The sequence below is a fragment of the Trachemys scripta genome, chromosome 5 (assembly GCF_013100865.1).
Source record: "Trachemys scripta elegans isolate TJP31775 chromosome 5, CAS_Tse_1.0, whole genome shotgun sequence".
Taxonomy (NCBI): Eukaryota; Metazoa; Chordata; order Testudines; family Emydidae; genus Trachemys; species Trachemys scripta.
In genome coordinates, this window is record NC_048302.1 from 26,029,838 (window position 1) to 26,052,989 (window position 23,152).

Consider the following 23,152-nt stretch of genomic DNA (forward strand, 5'->3'; position numbering starts at 1 on the left):
AAGTTGTCCATACACACACAAGAAGATATGGTGCCTGCTACAAAGAGCTGACAAACCAATACATAATATTAGACAAGGTTCAGCAATTAAACTGGTAACGTTACCAGATTATTTCATCCTGCCCAGTATTTAGACATTAAAATGTAAAAGCTCTTTGAAGCAGGGAACATGTATTCCTGTGTACATTGATTCAAAAACAAATAAAATATTTATATGCAAATATAAATACTGTAAGTATACACACACAAATATATAGGATGTATGCATGAAAATTATATAGCTATATTTTAAAATAGTAATCTCTCTGTGTGCATATTATATACTCTAACAAGTGATGAACTGACTAGCATGGATAATTTAAACTGGTTCCAGGGAGGAAGGAGTAGGTGGAAAGGATTTGGAGCATAGTTTGAACCTAAATTCCACAGGGCTTTTTACAACAATATGCTCCTTTAAAGGTAATAAAGGACTTTACTATCAATATTATTGATAGAAACCAGAATTTATGTGCTCAGTCCATCAGGCACCTGCCAGGACTCCAGTAGCAACAGCTGAAGCCTGTTGACCTGTACACAGGGCGGCCAGGACTCAGGGTATTACAATAATCTTAACAGGATGAAACGAAGTAGAAGATTGATTAAAAAAGTGGGGGTTGAGGGGAATAAGAGGAGCAGCTTTGCATCAGAAAAGGAAATGCAATCCACTCTGTTGTGTGAAGATTTTGCTTTGCCCAACTGGGAACATCACTGAGATACTCAATTCAAATGTTTGACCAGATAAAAACGTGGGCGAAGGATTCTAGAAGTAAAAGGACCACAAAGAGAAAGTATGTTGGATGAATGAGAGAAATCCGTATATAAATCCCACAACAGTAGCTGTTTTGGTTTTTAAGACTTTGAAGTTTTGATATGAGTGAGGGACCATAGGGTCTTCATTCATCAATAACACTGTATATATTAAAGTTAAAAAAAAAAAAAAAAAAACTGGTCAATCACATTGCCTCTACTAAAAAGCATGTAGAAGTTTAAAAAAACATAGGACCAAGAGTCACATAAAACATTCAGAAAAGCAGATTCACGGAGGAGCTGAAGTCACCATCTGACACAAACTGTAGCTGGATGGCCATGAGCTCTGAACCAAGACAGAATTCTGTTCAAGCCAACAAATGTTTCAAGGATAATCAAGTGGTCAATTGTATCAAAAGCAGCTGTGTTGTCTTACATGGAAAAGTGCAGAAGGCAACACTCTGCTATCATTTTATATGAGGTTGCTGACAACACTGACTCAGTTCTGTACTACAGTTGAAAACCATGCTGGATACATTCAGAGAGACTGTGAGAAATGAGTGGGCTATTTAATGCAAAGAAAGATAGTGTAAAAATAATAGATAAGCTCTAAAGCAATAAAAATTAACATATGAACTGGAAAGATCCTCAGACCCTTATGATAAATTGGCAATCTGCATATAAATATTTTCATTTATAAAGAGCCTTTCTTGTCCCAGAACACACAAGACAGACAGACAAGATGCGAGGGATGTGGTTTAATTAAGGCACAACTTTACTGACTCATCTGGGAACTAATTGGCAAGAACTTATGCACTGCGGGTCAGATTCCTTCCTTCATCAGTTCTACCGGGTGGTGGGCTGCCACCAGTCTCCCACCCCTTCACAGCTGTTCCCCAGTCCTTTGCTGAGATCCCACCACACGCTCCTCCTATGAGGATTGAGGGACTGAGGAAAGGGGGAGTTTTCTCCTCACGGTCATTAGGAGACAATAGGAGCCCCAACCCCATTCCCCAGCTTCTTTAGGGGATGCTTTCCCCTAAATCCACTTCCAATCCCAGTTTATCAGGAAACTAGACCCCCTATGGAACAAGTACCTGCACTGGGCACCTACTACCTGCTAAACTGAGACATCTGTAATGGTGCCTTCTGACATACCCAACTAAGTCCCTGAGCTGCTCTGGGGAAGGCGAGGGAAAAAACCTACCCTGTCTCGCGATGAGGGAAAAATTCCTTTCCATTCCAAGAAAAGGTGCCAAACTGTAATACCCACAGCACCATATACCCTAATTTTAAGAGTGGGAGCTGCTACTTGGGCATGCCAAGGGGCTCAGGCTAGAGGCACAGGCCTTATGTTACCTCCCCCCCTGAAGGGAAAAGCCATTAGGTTACCTTAACAAAAGTGGCCTGCCTATCAATTTAGGTGATGCCTCCACCCACCCCACCCCCCAATTGTTCCCCCCCCAACTTGAAGCTGTGGGGGTTACATTCCCAAAAAAGCCTAAAGGTGTTTCACAGACTATATACACACCCCCGCCCCCATCTGTCCTCTCCCTGGTAGTTGTAAGGATTCCAGAAGACATATGATGATGGATACAACACTGGTAGGTAGAATTCTTTTTCAATGTCCAATTTACTGCTACAAAGACTTTTTTTTTTAAATGCTGTGGCTGTGCAGGAGATGAAGAAAGGTTACTCTCTCTTCACCACATCATCCATGAAGGCTCTCAGAATAGCCTTGTTCCTAGTGGTTGATAGCTTGATCAAGACGAGCTGCCCCTATTCGTTTATAGCACTGAGTTTCTCGTGCTATGAGGAATTTTTCTGGATAAAATCGCTTGAAACCAGGCTGAACCATCTGGTTCCGTGGATACAGAATGGTATCTTGAGGGGACAAATGCTACATTTTCTGTGGTTAAGTTTACACCAGAGGAGATTACTGAGGTACTATAGAAGTTGAGAGTCAAGTGTCTTGTAATTAGTTCTTTGGATCCAAGTCTTTCTAGGTTATTGTAGGTTCACAGGTAGTGTGGAGACTGTCAACACCTCCCTGAAGGAGAGCAGGGAGCCAGCATCATTTCAGGAATCTGTTGCATGGCCTTTGTCCACTAAACTAACACAAACTATCCCTGGGTATTATCTACTTTTGGTTAATGTTACAAAAACAGTTCATTACAGGAATTCTCAGGACACCTCAATGGCTCAGGATCTTCTTGATTCTTGTGAACTTGGATACAATGAGTACTAGTAGTGTCCCACATACTATCTGCCCCGCAAACAATCCTATTCAGAAATGCTGAGGTAGGTTGGAAGTGAACATGGTAGAAATAAAATGCCTAGAAAAGGTTTCTCACTAGCTCTGCCATCTTTATTGGAACATGTAAGTCTGGGAGGGACCTGTGGCTTTAAGGGAACTATCAAGTCTTCACTCCTACACAAGCAAATACTTCCCTTTCCTTTACCAATCAGATTAGAGGCAGTTAATGAGTTATCAGTCCAGCACAGAAAGTACATGAAGTGCAAGGGTGACTGTTCCTGGATATTGGGAGCGGTAGGTATAGCCTAGAGGAGAGAATGGATACTGGTGCTAAGTCCTTCACTGAAGCCTTTGGGAAACTTTATTCACTGGCATTTGGGAAACTTTATTCACTGGCAGGCATTGCATCTTGATGCTGGTTCAGACTGGGGAGTAGACTGTCAGTGCTGGTTCAAAAACTGCTCTTCTGCTGTATCACAGGCTGACTGGCCAATGGTCAGGTGCCAAGAACTGCCTTGTAGAATCTGCTGGAACATCCCAACTCCATTGGGCGGCAAAGCCCTTAGCTGAAGGAGTGGGTGAGGTGCTGGGGTAAATATTGGATGAAAGCCTCTGCTGTCAGGGGAGTAGAACCCAATTGCTGCACTCCATTCCAAGTGCAAATTCCTGGAAAATAATACAGGGAAACTCATTTCCCAGAGGAAACGAATCCCTTGTGAAAAGGTCCTATATAGAGAGCAGAAGAGAAGGAACATCTGCTTTCCTCCATGGAGAGAGGGGAAGTGGAGAGTGTGAACATGCTAGCAAGTGACTGGCTACTTATGACACAATCATACAGCTATCAAAAATATTTGTTCAGACAATCTTGGCTGTTGCATAATTAGCCTATGGGTCTCCATATGTCTGTAAATCCTCAAAAAACAAAACATATCCTGTTTTCATTAACTGCTGCAGTAGATTCACATACACTTATCCAGCTTACATGTTACATCTAAATTAAATTTTCCCAGTGACATGAATAGAAAAATTAAGTGTCAGACTTGAAGAATGCTCAGCATCGACATTGTGACCAGATTCTCAAAAGCGCTCAACACTCAGCAGTTTCCTTTGAAAATCTGGCCACTCATCTAAGTGCCTAAATAGAAGCTCGCGGGTGCAGACTTCTTTTGATAATCTGGTCCCAACATTCTATGCCCAACACTTCACTGCAGCTTTCCTCTAATGAACAGTTATGATCTGAAGTGTCAGTCGTACTTCAATTTGAATTTCTATTTATAGTTAACACCCTTGGAGTGGTTGGTGGGTTAAGGGATTGTCAGGCAGAAAGGCAGTCTGATCTATTCACTGCCTTAGCAGAAAGATGACAGAGCCAAGGAAGTATAAGGTTACATTGCATCTACCCATATATTGAACTCTGATATCTTGAACTCAAGAAATGTAATTTGGAAGTAGGAGTACATTGTAACTGTATCATGAAGCAGTTTTTGTGAAACGTGCCTATTGCAGAGTTTAGAGGTAATGTTACAATAAGAATATCCAGATCACTACTGGAGTTCTAACTACAAAATAATGATGTTAAAGAGCTCAATACATAGCTGGTGATTGGGAGACAGGTCCTGGAGGAGAAAGGGAACAGAGCTGGATAATGGGAGAGGGAAAAGTGGAACAGAACTGATTGGAGAAAAACAAGGGGGTAGGGGTGCTAAGCAGGAGGCACAGATTCATGCAGGAATAGAGAGCAGAAATTCCAAGGTTTGTTTTATTCTACTCAAGTCTGAGGCTACAATTTGCCTTGTTTTTTCATCATCACACAGCAAGGAGCTTTATTAAGAAAAGTTAATAGTTTAAATACATCATTAATATAAACCTGCACTGAACACAAAACTCACATCAAAGGACTTGCTAAACCCACCAAAAATTAGAAAATTAACAATAATCCACCCCAGCATAATCCATCTGATAAGAATGGAATTTCAGCCCAAACACTGCATTTTCTGTCTTGTCAGGTTACACCAAACTTTCATCATTTGTAAGTGAATTTATATTTTTAAAACATAAACCTATTTTTGGAAGAAAAGCAACTTTAAGGGCATGAGAGTTGATGTGATAGAACATAACTGCCAAGACACTTTAAAAGTAATTTTTTAAAATGTAATTTTTACCAAGTGTCTTTAGAAAGCAGAATTTCTAGGTACAGTAGTTATTTTGAGTGTGCAGTAACCACATTTTGAAGTAAATAAACTCAATCTATTATTTTCATTTTAAATTAAACCATTTTTGAATTATGAATGCAAAATACCGTCTTGAACTTTTTAAAAAATAAAATCCTATAAACTAAACAGAATTAATTGTTTTGGAAAAAATGCTTCTGCGCAAAAATGTTGGATGCTATATTTCAACCCCTAACACACATTAGAAGCAATTTATAAACCCTGGGCATTAGAGGGTTATAGTGGAAACACTTGTAGGCCTTAATATTATAATGAAGAACAGATATAGCTATCCCTATTTAATATAGGATGTGCTACACTGTATCAACCCATTTCAGTCCCAACCCAAAAACTGCCTTCAGTACTAATACCTAATGCTTCAGAAGAAAGCAAACCACCACCACTCCTTCCCTTTTTTATGAAATATTTTACATAAGGGAGTGGGGAGAAGGTTGAGGGGAAATATCCTTTCTGACCCTGCAGGTGATCAGCGTAAGCCCTGGTGATTTGATTATGCTTAGTTTATGAAACTGCAAATGTTAATAATGATCAAAACACACAAGGTTCCAACCACGTGTGGATAGAGGGTGGGGGGATGTGAGTTGTGGATGGGCAAACTGGGGGAGGAACAGGAGTTGACAGGTCCACAGAATTACTTGGATCCATTGCTCAAGAAGTGGGGAAGAGGAGCACCGGAACCTCCGGGGTGGCTGCAGCTCTGAGGTGACAGAAGCAACAGCAGACTGGCTCTCCTACAGCTCTGTGCCTTGAGCAGTGTAGAGGCCTTCCTCAGGGAATTCTCTAGACATCAACCCAATTAATTCAGGCTGTGCTCTGAGTAGAGAGATTTGGCCACAAGAGACCCTTTGTTCTCATACTATAGGGCAGTGTGAAAAGGAGTGACTGATCAGTTTCCTGTGAACCCTTCCTAGTACCCGACACTGCACTTCCATCTCTAATTCTTCCTCTTTTCCCAGGTACGGTAAACCTAGGGTAGGTTTTTAGTTTTGGTTGTTTTTTGTTTTGTTTTGTTGGGGGCAGGGGAAGTGGTTAGTTTCAAATCCTCTCCCTGCCTTTAACTTGCTTCATTGCCTACCTCTAGACTGCTTCAATCTCTGTTAAAGGTGAAGCAACCAAAAAGGGACTCTGCATTCAACATCAGGGGGTAGCCGTGTTAGTCTGTATCTACAAAAACAACAAGGAGTCTGGTGGCACCTTAAAGACTAACAGATTTATTTGCATCCGAAGAAGTGAGGTTTTTACTCACGAAAGCTTATGCCCAAATAAATCTGTTAGTCTTTAAGGTGCCACCAGACTCCTTGTTGTTTTTGCATTCAACATGACAGTGGATGTACTAGTCATGAGTGCTATAGAAAAACAAAGCATTTTAGGTATTTGCTATTCCATTTGTAACACACGCAATGCTGAGCTGCTGCTGCACAGTGCAAAGACATCTTACAAGTTCAGAGTCAATCAAAGTATCTTAGTAGGTTTTAACCTCTGTATTATCTAGGGTGACCAGATGTCCCGATTTTATAGGGACAGCCTTGATATTTGGGGCTTTTTCTTATATAGCCACCTATTTCCCCCCACCCTGTCCTGATTTTTCACACTTTCTATCTGGGCACCCTAGTACAGTGAAACCCCCCTATAATGCGATGATTGGGCACCAAAAAATTCGATCGCGCTAAATGCGGGGTCGCGGTATAGCGAGGTTTACCATTTCAAGCCAGTCAGTTTCTCTTGGGCAGAAAAGGACTTGCCTTTGCGAACTGCCCATAACAGTAACTGAAAGGGTGCAGCTCCAGCAGTGGGGCTCTCAGCCATGCAGCGAGAGAGGGAAACACTTGGGGAGAGCAGGGGAGACGTGCAAGGGACAGAGGAAGAGCAAGGAGCAGCTGGGGAGGAGACTGGCTCTTCTCGCCAAAAGGAGAAGCGGGGGTGGGGGTAGGGTGACCAGATAGCAAATGTGAAAAATCGGGATGAGGATGGGGGGTAATAGACGCCTATAGAAGAAAAAGCCCCAAATATCGGGACTGTCCTTATCAAATAGGGACATCTGGTCACCCTAGGTGGGCGGGGGGGAGAGAGGCAGTGGGGAAGGCACATTCCATTTTTTGGGGTTTTTTTCCTTCGGCGGCGCTGCAGCCCCTTTTATTTTCTTTTTTTCTTTTTTGCGCTTCCGCGGTGCTACGGCCGTTTTTATTTTATTTTATTTTGGTGCTTTGGCGGTGCTCTGGCCGCTTTTTTCTTTTTTTTCTTTTTTGCGCTGTGTGTGGGGGGGGGGGGCGGGGAAGGGGTGAGTTTGTGCCTGAGTCACTGATGCTGGTAGGGGTGTTCTGCATCTCAGCAAGGGCAGCATGGTTAGATTTGTAGAGCCCTCAGGTGTTACTTGGACAGCGAGGCTAATAGGGGCTGTCAAGCTGGCGATCTGGCCCTGAGCCTCTCAACGTTTGGGGCGATTTGGTGCAACACTTCAGGGCCACAGGCAGATTAAGGTTTCCTGGGGCCCTGGGACAAAGCAAGTGCCGCCCCCGCCCCTTACACCTGCTAGCCCGCCCCCCATTCTGCCCCGTCTGCCTGCGGCACCCACCCACAGTTCCACCCCTTTCTGCTCCTTCCCTGGGGTGCCACTCAGGGTCCCCCCATTCCACACACCCCCACTGCAGCTCCTCAACCCGTTTGCTACTTTATGTCCTCCCCACCCCCCACTGCGGCCCCAAGACCGGAGACGCCCTGTCCCCCCGTCACAGCCTGAGGCTGCAGTGGGGAGTGAGTGCCCCCCCCAACCCTCCAAGCTGTGAGGCTGCCTCCCGAGGCTGCAGTGAGGGGGGGGTCCCAGTGCTCAGACTTCCCCTGCTACCCCCTGCGCTTCTGCCGGGGATGGGTTGGAGTGCTGGGGGCTTCCCCTGCCCCCTCTCCACCTTCTGCTGGGGACACCGTCAGGGAGGAGCGGGGGGCTCCCAGTTGACCACTGCCCCGGGCGCTTCGGCAGCGCTCTGGCTGCTTTTTCTTTTCTTTTCTTTTCTGCGGTTCCGCAGCGCTCCGGTCACCTTTTTCTTTCTTTTTTTTCCCTTTTTTTGCGCTTCGGCTCCGCCCCCCCCTTCCTTTAGTGCTCCGCGCCCCCCCCCCTTTTTTTTTGGCTTGGGGGAGCCGGAGCCACCTTATGACCACATTACATCCGAATTCGCGTTATCGCGGGGCGTGTTATACTGGGGTTTCCCTGTATTATCTTATTCTCATTTAAACTTCATCTGAAATTATACTGCCCAATCCTGCTGAGGGATTTAAATCTGAGAGTTTTCATAATTCTTCTTAGTGTTTTTTTTTTTTTTTTTTAAATGGAGATATACTTATCTCCTAGAGCTGGAAGGGACCCCGAATGGTCATCGAGTCCAGCCCCCTGCCTTCACTAGCAGGACCAAGTACTGAATTTGCCNCATAGAACTGGAAGGGACCCTGAAAGGTCATTGAGTCCAGCCCCCTGCCTTCACTAGCAGGACCAAGTACTGATTTTGCCCCAGATCCCTAAGTGGCCCCCTCAAGGATTGAACTCACAACCCTCGGTTTAGCAGCAAACCACTGAGCTATCCCTAATCAAACCCACCAGCTTGCTATCCCTTCCTCTAAATTAGTAAATATACTAAACACTGAGGTCAAAACAAAGCCATGTGGCATCAAAGTATTCACCTCTCCCTCTTCCTTGGAGGAGCCATTTACCAGGCTTCTGTATCGATTTACAGAATGAGATTTTTAAAAAAGCTTTTGTTCCTCACACCATGATTAATTATTTTCTTTAACAAGAATTTGCAGAAGGACTTCGTCAAAAGCTTTCTGAAAATCCAAATAAACTATGTTCATCAGGTCACCTTTAGATATTATTTTATTAGTTTCCTCACCCTTGACATATCATAGCAGAAGCTATGGTGGTTTGACCAATTAAGTTATTTTTTTTCCCCCTTTTTAAACCGGGCCTTCATTTTCACACCCACAATTTTAGGGGCTTGGATTTCTGAGGTATTTGATTTGTGGGTGCAGCGACACTAATAAAATGCTAACTGTACCTTCTTTACATGGCGGATTGCTGGCACATAAGTGATACCAAAGTTTAAAATACCACCCTTTGACTGGAGCCCAGGGCCAAAGTGAGACTACATTGTGGTGAGCCTCAGCATGTCCCTTGGCTCCTATTTTAAAGAGAGGAACCACAGTGGTGGCTTTCCACTCCTTGAGAGCAGTAGCTGTTCCTAAGGGCCCAATGCATTTCTCATCAGAATTTACACTGTTTCTATATTTTATTTCCTTCAGTTAAGCATCCAGTGTTGGTGATTTACTGAGCTTGAGTTTTTCAATTTGTGCCCCAACTTGATCCTTGAAGACTTCAATCTCTGCCAAAGACAATCTGATTTCCCATTTAAAAATGCCTTTGGAATAAAAATGTGTGGAAAAAAAATCATTTAAAAACTTCTTCTCTTATCCTCATCCTCCTTAATTCTCCCATCTCTTTAGTGGCACATGGGGATCAACTGTCACATATGCAGTCTTCTAGTTTTTAACTTTCTAAAAATATTTACCTTTATTTGTTCTTCAGGTCATCTTTTGACTTCAAGTTTGCACTTTACCTAGCATAGTTTAGATTTCAATCTATATTCTCCAAGTGCGGGATTTCCATTCACTTAACTTGCCATTCTACCCTTCCCTTCTGCAGGGATTAACCCAACTCTCTCAGAAATTTCAAAGTTCATCCTCCCTGTGCTGCCCTAGAAGATTCACTCTTTATTAAGATAATAGGCTTGGCACGTGCTCATGTAATGAGGTGATGGGGTATAAGTACAGTACCTAAAGAGAAAGTTAGGTTTGTAGCGCTCACTGTTTACCCACTGTTATCTGTTAGTCTTTAAGGTGCCACCAGACTTTTTGTTGTTTTTGTAGATACAGACTAACACGGCTACCCCCTGACACTTACCCACTAGTGCGCCTAAACCCACTTTATATTGATCCTGCATATTACTTAAGAGTAAATTGATAGATGCCTTCTCCATTTTTAAAACTCCAAAACAAGCTGACCTATAAACAATTTGTTTATGACATCAAACAGTTTCACCACATCCTGCCCTAATGAGTCATTCAACCAAGTAATGCTGCAGGTAATTAAAATAATTACTACCGTACCAAACGTGTAATTTACTTAACCTCATTCACCTTAGAAAAGATTCCTATATGCATATTAAAAAAAAAAAAAAAAATCAGACATTCTAGGATGGGATTTTCAAAAGCACCGAAGAGATTCAGAAGCACAAATCACATTGAAAGTCAATGCTAAATTAGGTTCTTTTGAAACCGCCTGCCCTAAATGCTGGTATAAACAATGCAATTTGTTCAACAAACAGAAGGCTAGAAGTGGGGTATCCTTAAAGCAAGCATATTCTAAATCATGGCAAAGTAGTAATGAGATTAAGCAATGCACTGTTCAAAAGGATTGTTTTCATTCCACTAGGTGTGTCCAAATAGGGTAAAGTTAGCTTATGTATCCAACAGCATTGTCAAAATAACAAGTCTGACAAGAGTGAATGTATCAAAGAAAGATGGGCAAGCTTTAACCTAAATTCTGAATTTCTTTCTTGACACTTGACTTTATTTTGTTGTCTATTTTAATAGTGTGCAAGTTGTTGAACTCCCAATTGCTTTGTCTCTCTAAGGTGGTGTAATTGAGGGTGGAGTGTATTTCTCCTTGAAATGGAACATCCCAAGCCAAAAAATGACTACTTTGGCTCTCAGCCCTCCCAATAGGTTTTTAAAAGCACTCATACCCAAATTTACTGATAGATTTCATTTAAAAATGTGAAGCTTTTAACATTACATAAGAACGGCCATACTGGGTCAGACGAAGGATCCACCTTAACTCACTCAGTGTCCTGACTTCTGACAGGGGCTGGTGCCAGTTGTGTGAGAGGGAATGAACAGAACAGGGCAATTATCAAGTGAGCCACCCCGTCACCCAGTCCCAGCTTCTGACAGTGAGAAGAACATGTAGAGAATGGGACTGTGTCCCTGATGGTGTTGGCTAATAGTCATTGATGGTCCTATCCTCCATGAACTTATCTAAATACTTTTTTAGCCTGATTATACTTTTGGCCTTCACAACATCCTCTGGCAAGGAGTTCCACAATGCAATAGACCAGGGATCGGCAACCTTTGGCACGCGGCCCATCAGGGAAATCCGCTAGCGGACCGGGATGGTTTGTTTACCTGCAGCATCCGCAGGTTCAGCCAATCGCAGCTCCCACTGGCCTCTGCGGGAAGCAGCGTGGGCCGAGGGATGTGCTGGCTACCACTTCCCGCAGCCCCCATTGGCCTGGAATGGTGAACCGCGGCCAGTGGGAGCTGTGATCAGCCGAACCTGCGGAAGCTGCAGGTAAACAAACCATCCTGGCCCGCCAGCAGATTTCCCTGATGGGCCGCGTGCCAAAGGTTGCCGATCCCCGCAATAGACTGTGCATTGTGTGAAGAAGTAATTCCTTTTGTTTTAAACCTGCTGCTTATACATTTAATCAGGTGACCCCTAGTTCCGGTGTTATGCATAGTGGTAAATATCACTTCCCTATTCACTTTCTCCACACCATTCATGATTTTATAGACTTCTATCACATCCCACCCCCTCAGTCATCACTTTTCAGTCCCAGTCTTTTTAATCTCACCTCATATGGAAGCTGTTCCATACCCTTTATCACTTTTGTTGCCCTTCTCTGTACTTTTTTCCAATTCTTTCTAATATATCTTGTTTGAGATGGAGTGACCAGAACTGCACACAGTATTCAAGGTGTGAATGTACCATGGATTTATATAGGAGCATTATGATATTTTCTCTTATTATCTATCCCTTTCCTAATGCATAGTTGAAAAAAACTTTAGGAGACATGCTAGCACTGAAATATGGTATTACCTGGCAAAATCAAACATATCAGAAATCCTGCTTTTGTGCGCATACATAAACCCACAAAGACACCACACCTCAAATGAACATCAGACCAACTACCTCACTGGGAATGAAAATAAAATGATACCCTCCCCACAACCCTCCCAAGTAGTGCTCTTTACTCTAGTTTTGGCCTTCTAAGGCATACATGGCTTCGGAAAAGATTACAGAGGACAGCAGGAGGGCTAGAGAGTGGGAGATGAGCAATCATACTGCAGGTGGGGCATTTAGTACTAGCCACCTGCCCCATACCCAGAGAGGCAACCAGGTCACAGATGAATTAGCATTGGAAGAATCTTTACAACACACCCTTCCGTCTCCCACTTCTTGAACATGCCAAAATCCCTCAGGTGGAGACAAGCCATTAAAAAGGGGACAGGAGACATGGATTAGAGTTGATCAAGCAAGTGCTGAAACGGATGAATCCAGAAAGAATACTTGCAAAACAAAATCCACTATGTACCAGATTATTCTTGTAGCACTGTTAGAACAAAGTCTTTTAGATGAATAGGATCAGATGTGGTATTCTCTTAAGTGTTAGCAAATTTTCTATGCACCAGGTCATAGAAATACTCTGTAGCTCTAAGCTACCTTCCTCTCAGTTTTCCCACATAAAGGATATATGTTGCATGCATCATGCACATTTATACAACAGGAGATGGTTTGAGAACAGTGCTGCTGCTCAGAAACCCACCTAAGACCTTCAAGTGACAGAGTCAAAATATTAAATTACTGGAAACCTACTATGCTCTAATACAGTATCAGTTTGATATTGGCTGTGTGTGTCTGGGGACTATATTTTACTTTTGGACAGAGGGGGTGCACTCAAATTATCTCACCTTTTTGTGTGTACGTGCAGGGCAAAATTACTCTCAACAACTGTAATCAAGATTTTTAAAAAAACTGAATTTTAGAAACCCATGCTTTTTCAAACACCGGTTCACCTAGTCATTTATCTCTATGCTTCAGAGGAGGAAAAACACAGTATTCTGCTCCCCATTAACACAGCTGGCAAAGCACAATGCTCTATGGAGACTTTCTTCCTGACCATCTTTCAGTTCATCCCCTTAAGCATGAAGTTCAACTGCCCTTATTTTACATTGCACAGCTACCGGTGTTATTAATGATCAGAAATGACGTGGCTCTTTAAAAAAAAAGTTTCCTAGGGAATTTCAGAAAAGCAAAAGCACATGCTGCTCTGAAGGTCAGCCATTCAACTTCCCTAGTTATTTTTAGTGTACAACAATAAAAAAGTGCAAGTCCTAAAGCAATTGTGTGCGAGAAGCTCAAAAACAGGTTGTAGAACGATGCTGAACTACAGATGTTTACATGGTGCATAGAACTGCTGATCTACGGAAACAAAACATGCAACAGCAAAAGGAAGCCCATGGTATAATTATAGTGACTGTACAAGCAACTTACTAAAGGGGAGGGGAGTACACAATCCTGCAGCAAGTAATCTAGCATTTAAATGGGGGGAAAGAGTGAGGACAAGTTAACACTAAGCCGCTAAGACACAAATACACATAAAGGGAAATAGATGTAATGCTTTCATTCAAATAGTGTCAACCAGATAAGTCTGCCAAACATTCACCAAATTATCACCTTGTCTAAGAAGAGAACCCCTTTTTAATTTAAAAATTTAGCCATTTTGAATTAGCATTATTATTAGCTTAGCCAGGAAGAAGTAAAAGTTTACAATGGCTAGCCAGCTGCTTTATAACAATGGCAGGCTTTCACCATTACAGTCATTACAGCTGATCAGGATTTTCCATTAAAAAAAGCTTTCTACACCCACCACACCCCCTAAAACGTTTAGTCACTCAGCCATTCCACATCAGGCTGAAGTTTGCCATAAGCCCTGTGAATGTATGGATGTTCCTATAAATTGATCTAAGTTGATTAAAGGGAAGATTCTCTCACCTTAGTCCCACAAATTTCAGCACTGAGCACTTCTGAAAAGCCCACCCATGTGTTATTCCTACATGAAGAATCCAGTTAAGGTTGTGCACTTCAGTGCAATGTACAGTTCGTTGTGCTAAATACTGTGCAGACACACTCCAGTCCCCACCACAAAGACAACAACCCCATACTACAAATCACTCAGGAATTTAAGGATATAAAATCCTTCCCCAAACTCCTTCAACAGGAATTCTATAACCACATCCCCCACAAACCTACCCCCAGGACCTTTTACAAGCTTTGCAAGAGACACAAACAAGGGAACCCAGGAAGACCCATCACATCTGGTTACGGCACTCTTACTAAAGAAATATTGGGAATCACGGAAAGTATCCTCAAACCCCTCACCAGACAAAGGACCAGTCTCCTCCAGTTCATAATCAACTGCCTTCAGAAACTCCACAACATTAACAACCTCCCAAAGAACACCATCCTTGCCACCATGGACGTCACCTCCTTATACACAGACAACCCTCACCATGAGGATATCGCTGCCTGCCTCAAATATCCACCCCAAACTCATCCATTTCATCCTCACTCAACTTTACATTCAGTCCAAAAAAATAGGAACAGTCATAGGTATTAGGATGACTCCCCAATATGACAACTTTCTCATGGGCCACCTTAAGAAAGAATTTCTGGGCAAATGCAGCACAAAACCAACAATATAGCTGAGATACATCAATGATATTTTCATCCTCTGGACAGACGACCTAAACCCCTCAGATTTCCACCACATCTTCAATCACCACCCATCCAGCAAACTCTCTAGAGCATCCCATACTGGCATCAGCTTCCTGGACACCATGGTCAGCTTCAACAATGGAACCCTACAAGAAGCCAATGGATCACCACACTTACCTTCACAGAACCAGTAACCACTCAGATACACCAATAAATCTGTTATCTACACTACAGCCAGCCCCTCACATACCATAGATCATGCTCTGAGGAGAAAGTCCAGGATATACATCTTAACATATTTAAAACTGCCTTCACCAAACAAGGGCACTCCTCCAGTGAAGTAGATTGCATCATAGAACGGGACACCCAAATACCACAAGAGAACCTGATTCAATACAGAGAAAAACAAAAACAAAAAAACCCTCCTACCACATACCTTTAGTTGTCACCTACCCCCTCATACTGAAACCTATATGGGGTATCATTAAGCAATTAAAAGCCATACTCAATTGGGACCACATCCTGAAAGAAATCTTTCCTTGAACCCCCTTTTCTGGCCTTCAAACAACACCCCACCCCAATCTCATCATCAGAAGCAAGCTCCCCACAGACAAGGACCCACCTACTCAAAATGACAACACATCCTGCCAGAACAACAGACAATGCAGAGTAGCAACATGAGCACATGGAAGTATCCAGCAGAACTTGACAATTCTGTTGGCTTTTCCTTGCTGAGATAAAACAGTTTAGAAGAAAACAAAGAAAAAAATGTGTTTAGATTATAACTTTAAGATGTGGCCTTTATCTAGAAGAAGATGTGGGAATTAATGTGTGGAAGAAGTGACTAGTTCTTTAGCTAGAAGTGCCAAAACAAACAAACAACAAAAAATAAACCCATAACCACCTCCAGAGAAATTTCAAAGGGGGCTCATTTTGATATGGTTTCCTATGCCAAAGTCACTAAATATGTGACCAAACATATGTTGGGCCATTAAATGTGTTAAGTTTGGAAACTATTTTCAAATCATTAATGAGTAAAATGTGGGGAATTTTAATATTGCCTTAGTACAAATCTCAATACAACCTTAAGTATGGAGCTCCTAGGGTACCTCCTTAACAAAGGGAGCATCTAAATTTTGGCAGCAACTCCTCTGAAGGTTTTTGGCTTTTACTACAAAAACTGGTTCACATGAAAATAACCAGATGTTCTATTTATGTAATAATCTGTTTAAACAAAACACCAATACATTTCAATGGATGTTTCCATAGTGATACAAATTTTGCCCCTAGTGATTAATTCAGCATTCCATAACATGTACGGTAAGCCTAGAGTCTATGTATTATCGTATGTGCAATCAAATGCTCCTTTACACAAGTAATGTAAATATACTATAAACTACTGAGATTCTACACTGGCTACAGTCTGTTAATAACTGGATGTTGTACATGGCATGTACCATAAAAAAAAAATTAGCTCATGGGTAAAAACTGGATGCACCCTATCCTCTCATTCACTCAGGCTGGAGCAATTATAAAACGAAGGCAGTAAGCCAGAGGATAGGGCACCTCACTTGCAGTTAGGAGATGGGTTTAGTAGCAAGTCAGGGGTAGAACTGTGATGTGAACTTGGGTAAATTATAACCTCCTTGTAGATTTGTTTGGGGGTGGAGGGGTAGAAACTATGTTTCAAACTCTTTTTTATTTATTTATTTTTTTTAATCAAGTTGTTTGTAACAATGTAAGTTACTGCTGGTTAAAATTAATCTAGGTTGGAAGAGCAACCTAGATCTTTCCTGCCAGATGCTCAGCTACCCTTTTTCTACAGTTTCAGTGTGAAGATGTCCATGGCTGTTAATAACCGAATACAATATTCTCATTTCAAAGAAGAAAATTCTCTCTCCCACCACCACCCTTTCGGGGGGGCGGGGGGGGGAGCATTAGAGGGGGATGGATACACACTGACTTAATCTCCAGCTTTTCATGAATGGCTCATTCATTCACAAGCAGAATATCTATTACACCACTAGACAGCCCAGCACCATCCGACTGGCTGAGGCGATGTAACGGACATTTTATACTATTTTACCTACCTAGGTTTTCATGTAGTGGCCATCATGCTGGTAATCGAGCACCGACACGTGCAGTAACATAAACATACATAGATCTATTGGTTTCCCTCTCTCTAACCCCAGAGAGTGGGATTTTGGGGAGTGGCACTGTACGAAAGCGGGGCCAAAGGCACTGAAGTTTGTGGTTATTCTGGTCTCTTCTGGAAGCACGTTGTACGGTGTGAGCTAGCTGCTGAGAGGGCTTTGTCCCCTGCTCTCAAGAGTCTTGCCCTTGAGCTTGACAGTTTCATTGTTCCAGTGGAATGCAGCTGTCATGGGAGGTTGTGATTGTATGGAGGGAGGCTGCCCCTTTCACAACTTGAACCAGTCCCTTGCAGGGCTTTTCAAAGGAGGCCAGACTCCTTAAATTTGATTTCTGCATTCTATGGAAGCCAGTGAAGGGAGGCACTGGGGTGATGTGCTCTAACCACAGAAAGGTTGCTGCATAAACAATCAGAAACGTGTAGTGTTTCATTTCAATACACAGTATTGACTGGACATGGGATAGTCTGCGAGGCAAGCATAAGTGGAAATGGAAGCCTTTTTTCGTTTTTTTTTGGAACATCCATGGCTACTTGAGTATCCAGAAGCAATGGAAGAGTCCAGTCTATTGCTTCTCTCTCTCTGGCAAAAACTACTGGCCAATTAGCAAATGTTTGAGAAGATCACATGATCGTATGGCTGAGAAATAAAGCCACCTCAGCACAGGCTAACTACAAAATTCACACTGCATCTACCAGGTCATTTATTTCCACACCTATTTTATGGGATCTGACATCACTTGGAATTTATAATTTGGGTTAAATGATTTCAAAATCCACTTTCCCTCATAAGACACACACTGCTATAGGAAAAATAAAAGAGTGGGCAATATCTAATACATTGACTTGGCAAAGCAGCATAGAGAAGTTTGCATTGTAATTACCCACACTATTTGTTCTGTGGATAAATAAAGGAATTCAGCATCCTAGGCCATCAATCCATGGCCTGTGACAAGTGTTAGATAAAATGAAAGATTAAGTAGAGAGGATTACTAATCACTTTAGACTCACTTAATAACCTTTACTTTAAAACTAAAAATATATATACACACACACCCCAAAATACGCAAGTGATTTAGGGAAATGTATTGCAAGACCTTATATTATGGTATTTTTCCACAAGAAACATGTAAAATAATAATAGCACACATACCCATACTCATGAGGAGAAAGCAGCGCAGTAAATTGATAATGTCTCTTTAACGGAGAGGCTGTGTGGTCTAGCAACAAAGTACACTGAACTAGAATTCAAGAGATAGGGGTTTTATTCCTGGCTTTGCCACTGACACTCTGTGTGTGATCTTAGATAAGTCACTTCAGTTCTCTGTGAGTCTGTTCCCTCTCCTTCCATCCTTTGTCTATTTAGGCTGTTTCTCACTATGAATTTGTACTGTAGCTAGCTCAATGCACACCCACTCCATCTCCTTTGGGATCTCCGGACAATACCGTAATATAAATTATTAATAAACAGGGGTTCAAAGCCTGGATAAGGGAACAGACATTGGTCCATGCTCTAACGAAAAGAACAGGGGGAAAAAAAATCACAACACAGTTTCAGCTGGTCTTTATTCAGAAGTCAAACAGGATAGGAACAGCATGGGCAATGATGCATTGGGATGGAAGCAGAGCTATGATGATGACACTTGAATGGCAGCTGCTCAGGCTTTTGCATTCTTGAGAACTAAACCAAATACAAAGAAAAAATTCACTTCTAACATTTTATAGAGTACAAAGCCCTGGAGAGTGAAAAATTAAAAATTAATTAATTACCTTTAACTCTGGAGAAAAGTGAGCCTCATATTTGCTTAAGAGGCTTTGCTGTGTAGCTAACGGCAAAAAAATTAAAGCTTTGTATCCTGGTAATTTTCCCCACCATGATTCCCATCAATTATAGTCACAGAACTGTAGCGCAAAAATCCCTCTAGCATAACAGGCTCTCAAGCCTTGTCTGCTGTACAGCAGTAAGGCATTTTAAGCACCACTGCAAGCTCTTGGCGTGTCTGTAACTCAACACACGTCCAAGCACATGCACTACGCTCACACACTTGCATTAGTACACAGGCATTCACACGACGGTTGTTACTGCACTTGCTCTGAGCAAAGCTAAATACCACGCTGTTCACCACCTTTTCACCTTACACCACACTGTGCTAATCAGCAAGTGCTGGTGCAGCTGCTCCAACAGAGCATATGGCCCTCTTAGCATAGTCCTACAATGCTCCTTCTCAGCCTTCAGTGACACTACAGGCTAATGGCTGTGTCATCTGTAAAACCATGCAGCTGTTAGGTCAACACAGGCACAAGAGCATACAAGGTGGTTCTTGGCTGACCTCTGCTCTGCCCTGTGCTGCGCTTCCCTCCACCCCAACCCCAATGTTCAAGACATGGAGTCATGTTACATAAAGATTAAAATTTATTTCAAAGCATTAGAATTGTTATTGTATATTGAAAATAAAACTTTCAGAAATTTTGCTTCATAATAAAAACATATGTTTTTAAATATACATGTTTCTCATAAACCCATTTGAGCACCAATAGGTCTTCAGCTCCTGAGAAATACAAGCCTTAGAGAAAAGACAGTACAGCGTTATAATGCACAGGCGTTATACACAAATACCTTATGGTGACCTGAAGTCTGCATCAGAGTGAGACAATTGCCTCTCCCAGATTCCTGAGAACACAAAAAGTAATATCATTAACAACCAACATTGAAACTTAATGGGATTAACCCATTCCCAGGTATATCCCCTGATTCTACTTACCTGCTCATAACCCACTGGGGCTCCTGACTGTCTGTAATTCCCACAGGGCTATCAGTGCAGGAGGTGGGGGAAGGAACTGGCACGATTTTGAGGAGCTACATGGCTTAAATCTTATCCCTCCAAACTTGGGCCCACACCATTCTGTTCTCAGTACTCTGCATGGGATGAGAAGAAGGAAGAAAAAGAAAAAAAAGTTAGGCCAGCAAAACAGCCAAGAACAACAACATATCAAGTAAAAGACATATCAATAAAGCTCCTTACCTCCTCGAGCACCACTTCCCCCCAGGAGCAGTGCTCTTCACAATAACCTCCAGCCCCAGAATCATTCAGGCAGTGGCTTGTAACTCTTCACCATGGCATCTTCAGTGCGAGCAAGAGGGCTGAGCAGAAGCTCCTGAATCTCACAATGTATGCCTGGTTCTTCATGCAGGTCAAAGCATCCATTGGAACAAACCAAGAACAAGAACAGGTGCAGTCATATGTTCTCTATACCATAGGTATTAAACACTTGCTCCAGGAAACTGCACCAAGACTTGTGGGACAGGCTCTGCAGCACTTGTATAATGTCCTCACACATTACTACACGCAGGCCCCAATGGTAAAATTTTGTAGTACAGGGAAAGCTAAGTGGTTGCTTTTAAATGAGTTGCACAGCACAATTACAAATTACCCTGCTCTTCTCCTCTCCCTCTCCCTCCTCCCCCCACCACCACTATATGAAGGGTCACAACTGTCTTATCCTCTCTCTAGATTTACTTAATTCTCTTGAAATCTCCACTTCTCTCCCCCAAGATTTACCATGAATTTAATTTCCGTTTCCATCTAGTTTCCCTCTTCTTACATGCTCAGTCTTCTCACAACATTCTCCATTTCACTATGTCTAATTCACCCACTAACAAATACCACTGTTGTTGCATGCATTCAGCAAGGACAATGAAAACAGATTAGTCAGCTTCATGTTCATTTGCATTCAGTTTCTTTTAGTTGTGCCTTGAAATGACCCTTTGTACAAGTCATACCTCAATGACTCACTACATTATAAATATGCCTGTTTGTAATTTGGAGCATTTTTGTGCAAATATGTTGGGAACTTATAGTTCATTAGCACAAAATATGTACACCCTTGTCCTATTTTTTGTTAAAGATATTTTTTAAATTCCAGCCCTTTCCCCTTTTATAGCCTCCTGTCTACAAAAGAACAAAGCTTCAGACATGCAGCACCCTCCATGCAATTACGGTTCTCTACTATACCCCAGCATTGGTTTCCTAGGAAACAAGAAAAAAAAGCATAAAAATGTCTAGCACATTTAATATGCAAATAAAGTAGTCACACAGTCATATTTCACTCATTGGCGTGCAGGATCATTCATTATGATTTGTGGCTTGCATTTGCTGCATGCAATTGGTTTTGGGGGCAGTTATGGCAGAAATAATGATCTTCCTCAACAGTGCTGCTGCACAACTTACTTCTGTCTTAGAATAGGTTAAAAGATCTGGTTACAAGTGTGGAAATGGAAGGTTGTTTTAATGCTAAAATGACACATTAATAACTAATGTTTCTTCTCTCTAGCTAGATATTTATATAACCCTTCATCTCTGTAGTGTTTGAGAAAAGGGTTACAACACACACGGTAATGGACAGCAAATAATAAAAGCCCTGATTCTTTTTGTCAAATACCCCACCAAATATTCAGCTCCAGTTCTCACTGTGCTCATCTACTCAGTCTGTAGAATCCAGAGTCATAGGAGCAACTGACTTCTAAAAGCACCAAAGAGGCCAAGTACTTAGCCCTACTGCAGTAGAAATGGAAGAGACCAGACTACTCCTCTGAGCAGTACCCTCCGGCGACCGGGATGTAATATTGCCATCAAATACACAAGCAGTTGCTTACCAGCCTGCATGAAAAATGGAAAGGGGCCAAGTAAGGGTGAGCGGGTCAGCCTACAACGAAAAACAAATGTGTCCCCAAATTCTCACAGACTGGTATAAAAGAGGAGTAATTTCACTGACTTCAGTGGAGTTATATGGGTATAAGGGAGAAGAATCGGGCTGTGTCAATGCAAGAGAATATTGTTAACTCCTCGGTCTTCATGTTTATACTTGGTCTGAAGTTAGAACAATAGGCTAGGAAGAGAAGCATAAGTATTTATGCCACAGAATGCTAATTTAATGCAATACCTGCATCACTGATGTAAGATGCATACAATATCGGCTACCAAATCAAGGCACCCTGAGTTCTAAATTCAGTCTCACTGCTGTCAGGAATGCAAAGAAAAAATCCCACAATTAGTCTGTTTTGAAGTCATAGGAGAGTATTTAACACTACAGAGAAGGAGGGGGGAAACCCAAGGTTTTAAAAAGGATACACTCAAATCAGGCTGACAATGTTAACAATCAATCTAAATATACTAGTATAATTTTACAGATTCGTTATGCGATGTAGTGATGCTCTGTCTCTGGCACTGAACTGCTATATAAGTACTGCGTTCACTTTGGTATACACAAATTAGAGAGAGAATAATGACAAAACACTGCAACCGTGCTTGGGAGTAGGAATGCAGATTCCCTGAAGCTCAGACTACTTATTGTGCTGTTTTTACACCAGACAGAGAAACAAACTTTGCCCACTGCCACACTGATGTTTACAACTACAGCTCACCAAGCATTTCTTGTGTTTGAATGTTTTCGCTTACTGATTCTCTAGCCTGCAAGAAAGGTTTGAACTTGAAAGTCTTTGAACTTAGAAGACAGACAGACAAGCTCTCCTGAACTCTGGGATTCTGTTTAAAACATGAATACAGCAAGAGCAAGAGGATACAGATATATATGTCTGTTTCCTCCACCCCACTCCCACATAATACAAGCATAAAGTATGCCAAAAGTTCAGAAGGACACATTGTTAAGATATGCACTTCTGATTGTCCCTAAGGACATGAGGAAATGAAATCATCCAGCAAAAGATCTGCACAAAACGTATGACCCCCACAATGAAAGCCAAAAGGTGACATTTATTACATCTGCATGTAATTTCAAAACAAATATTTCATGTCAGCTCACAAATATTGGGTATATCAACTTCTCATTGCTTTCTAAAAGGTGCTCTTATCCTGTTCTTGATCAGTCCCCACTCACCCTTCAACCTTAAAGTATGGTTTACTAGTTCTTAGCATATTTCCAGACACTCCACAGCTGCCTACATTTCCAGAGAAGTATGAACTATAAAATTCCAAAGAGGGTTTCTATGTTGCTTTGTCAATTTCACCAACATTTCAGAGATAGCTTCTATATGGCCCCCTAGTTTCTGTCTTAAGATACTTTACACTTGAGGTGATCTGTATTTATCAGAATCTTATCCTCTCCACTGCA

General features: G+C 42.0%; 1 protein-coding gene across 5 annotated transcripts in view; it reads right to left on the minus strand.

Annotated features, from left to right (window-relative positions):
* Nucleotides 1-23,152, minus strand: part of TSPAN5 (tetraspanin 5) — a 128,629-nt gene that overhangs the window by 72,769 nt on the left and 32,708 nt on the right. The window contains exons 1-3 of one of the 5 annotated variants that reach the window (XM_034771755.1): nt 20,047-22,155; nt 19,786-19,940; nt 19,641-19,694 (exon numbers count right to left, since the gene is read on the minus strand). The exons of 3 other annotated variants lie outside the window; for them this stretch is intronic. In XM_034771755.1, the coding sequence (XP_034627646.1) occupies nt 19,641-19,664 (24 nt within the window). In that variant the 5' untranslated portion in view covers nt 19,665-19,694; nt 19,786-19,940; nt 20,047-22,155. Of the gene's footprint in view, nt 1-19,640; nt 19,695-19,785; nt 19,941-20,046; nt 22,156-23,152 lie in introns of those variants that run through there. One more of the 5 variants, XM_034771754.1, reaches the window with a different exon arrangement.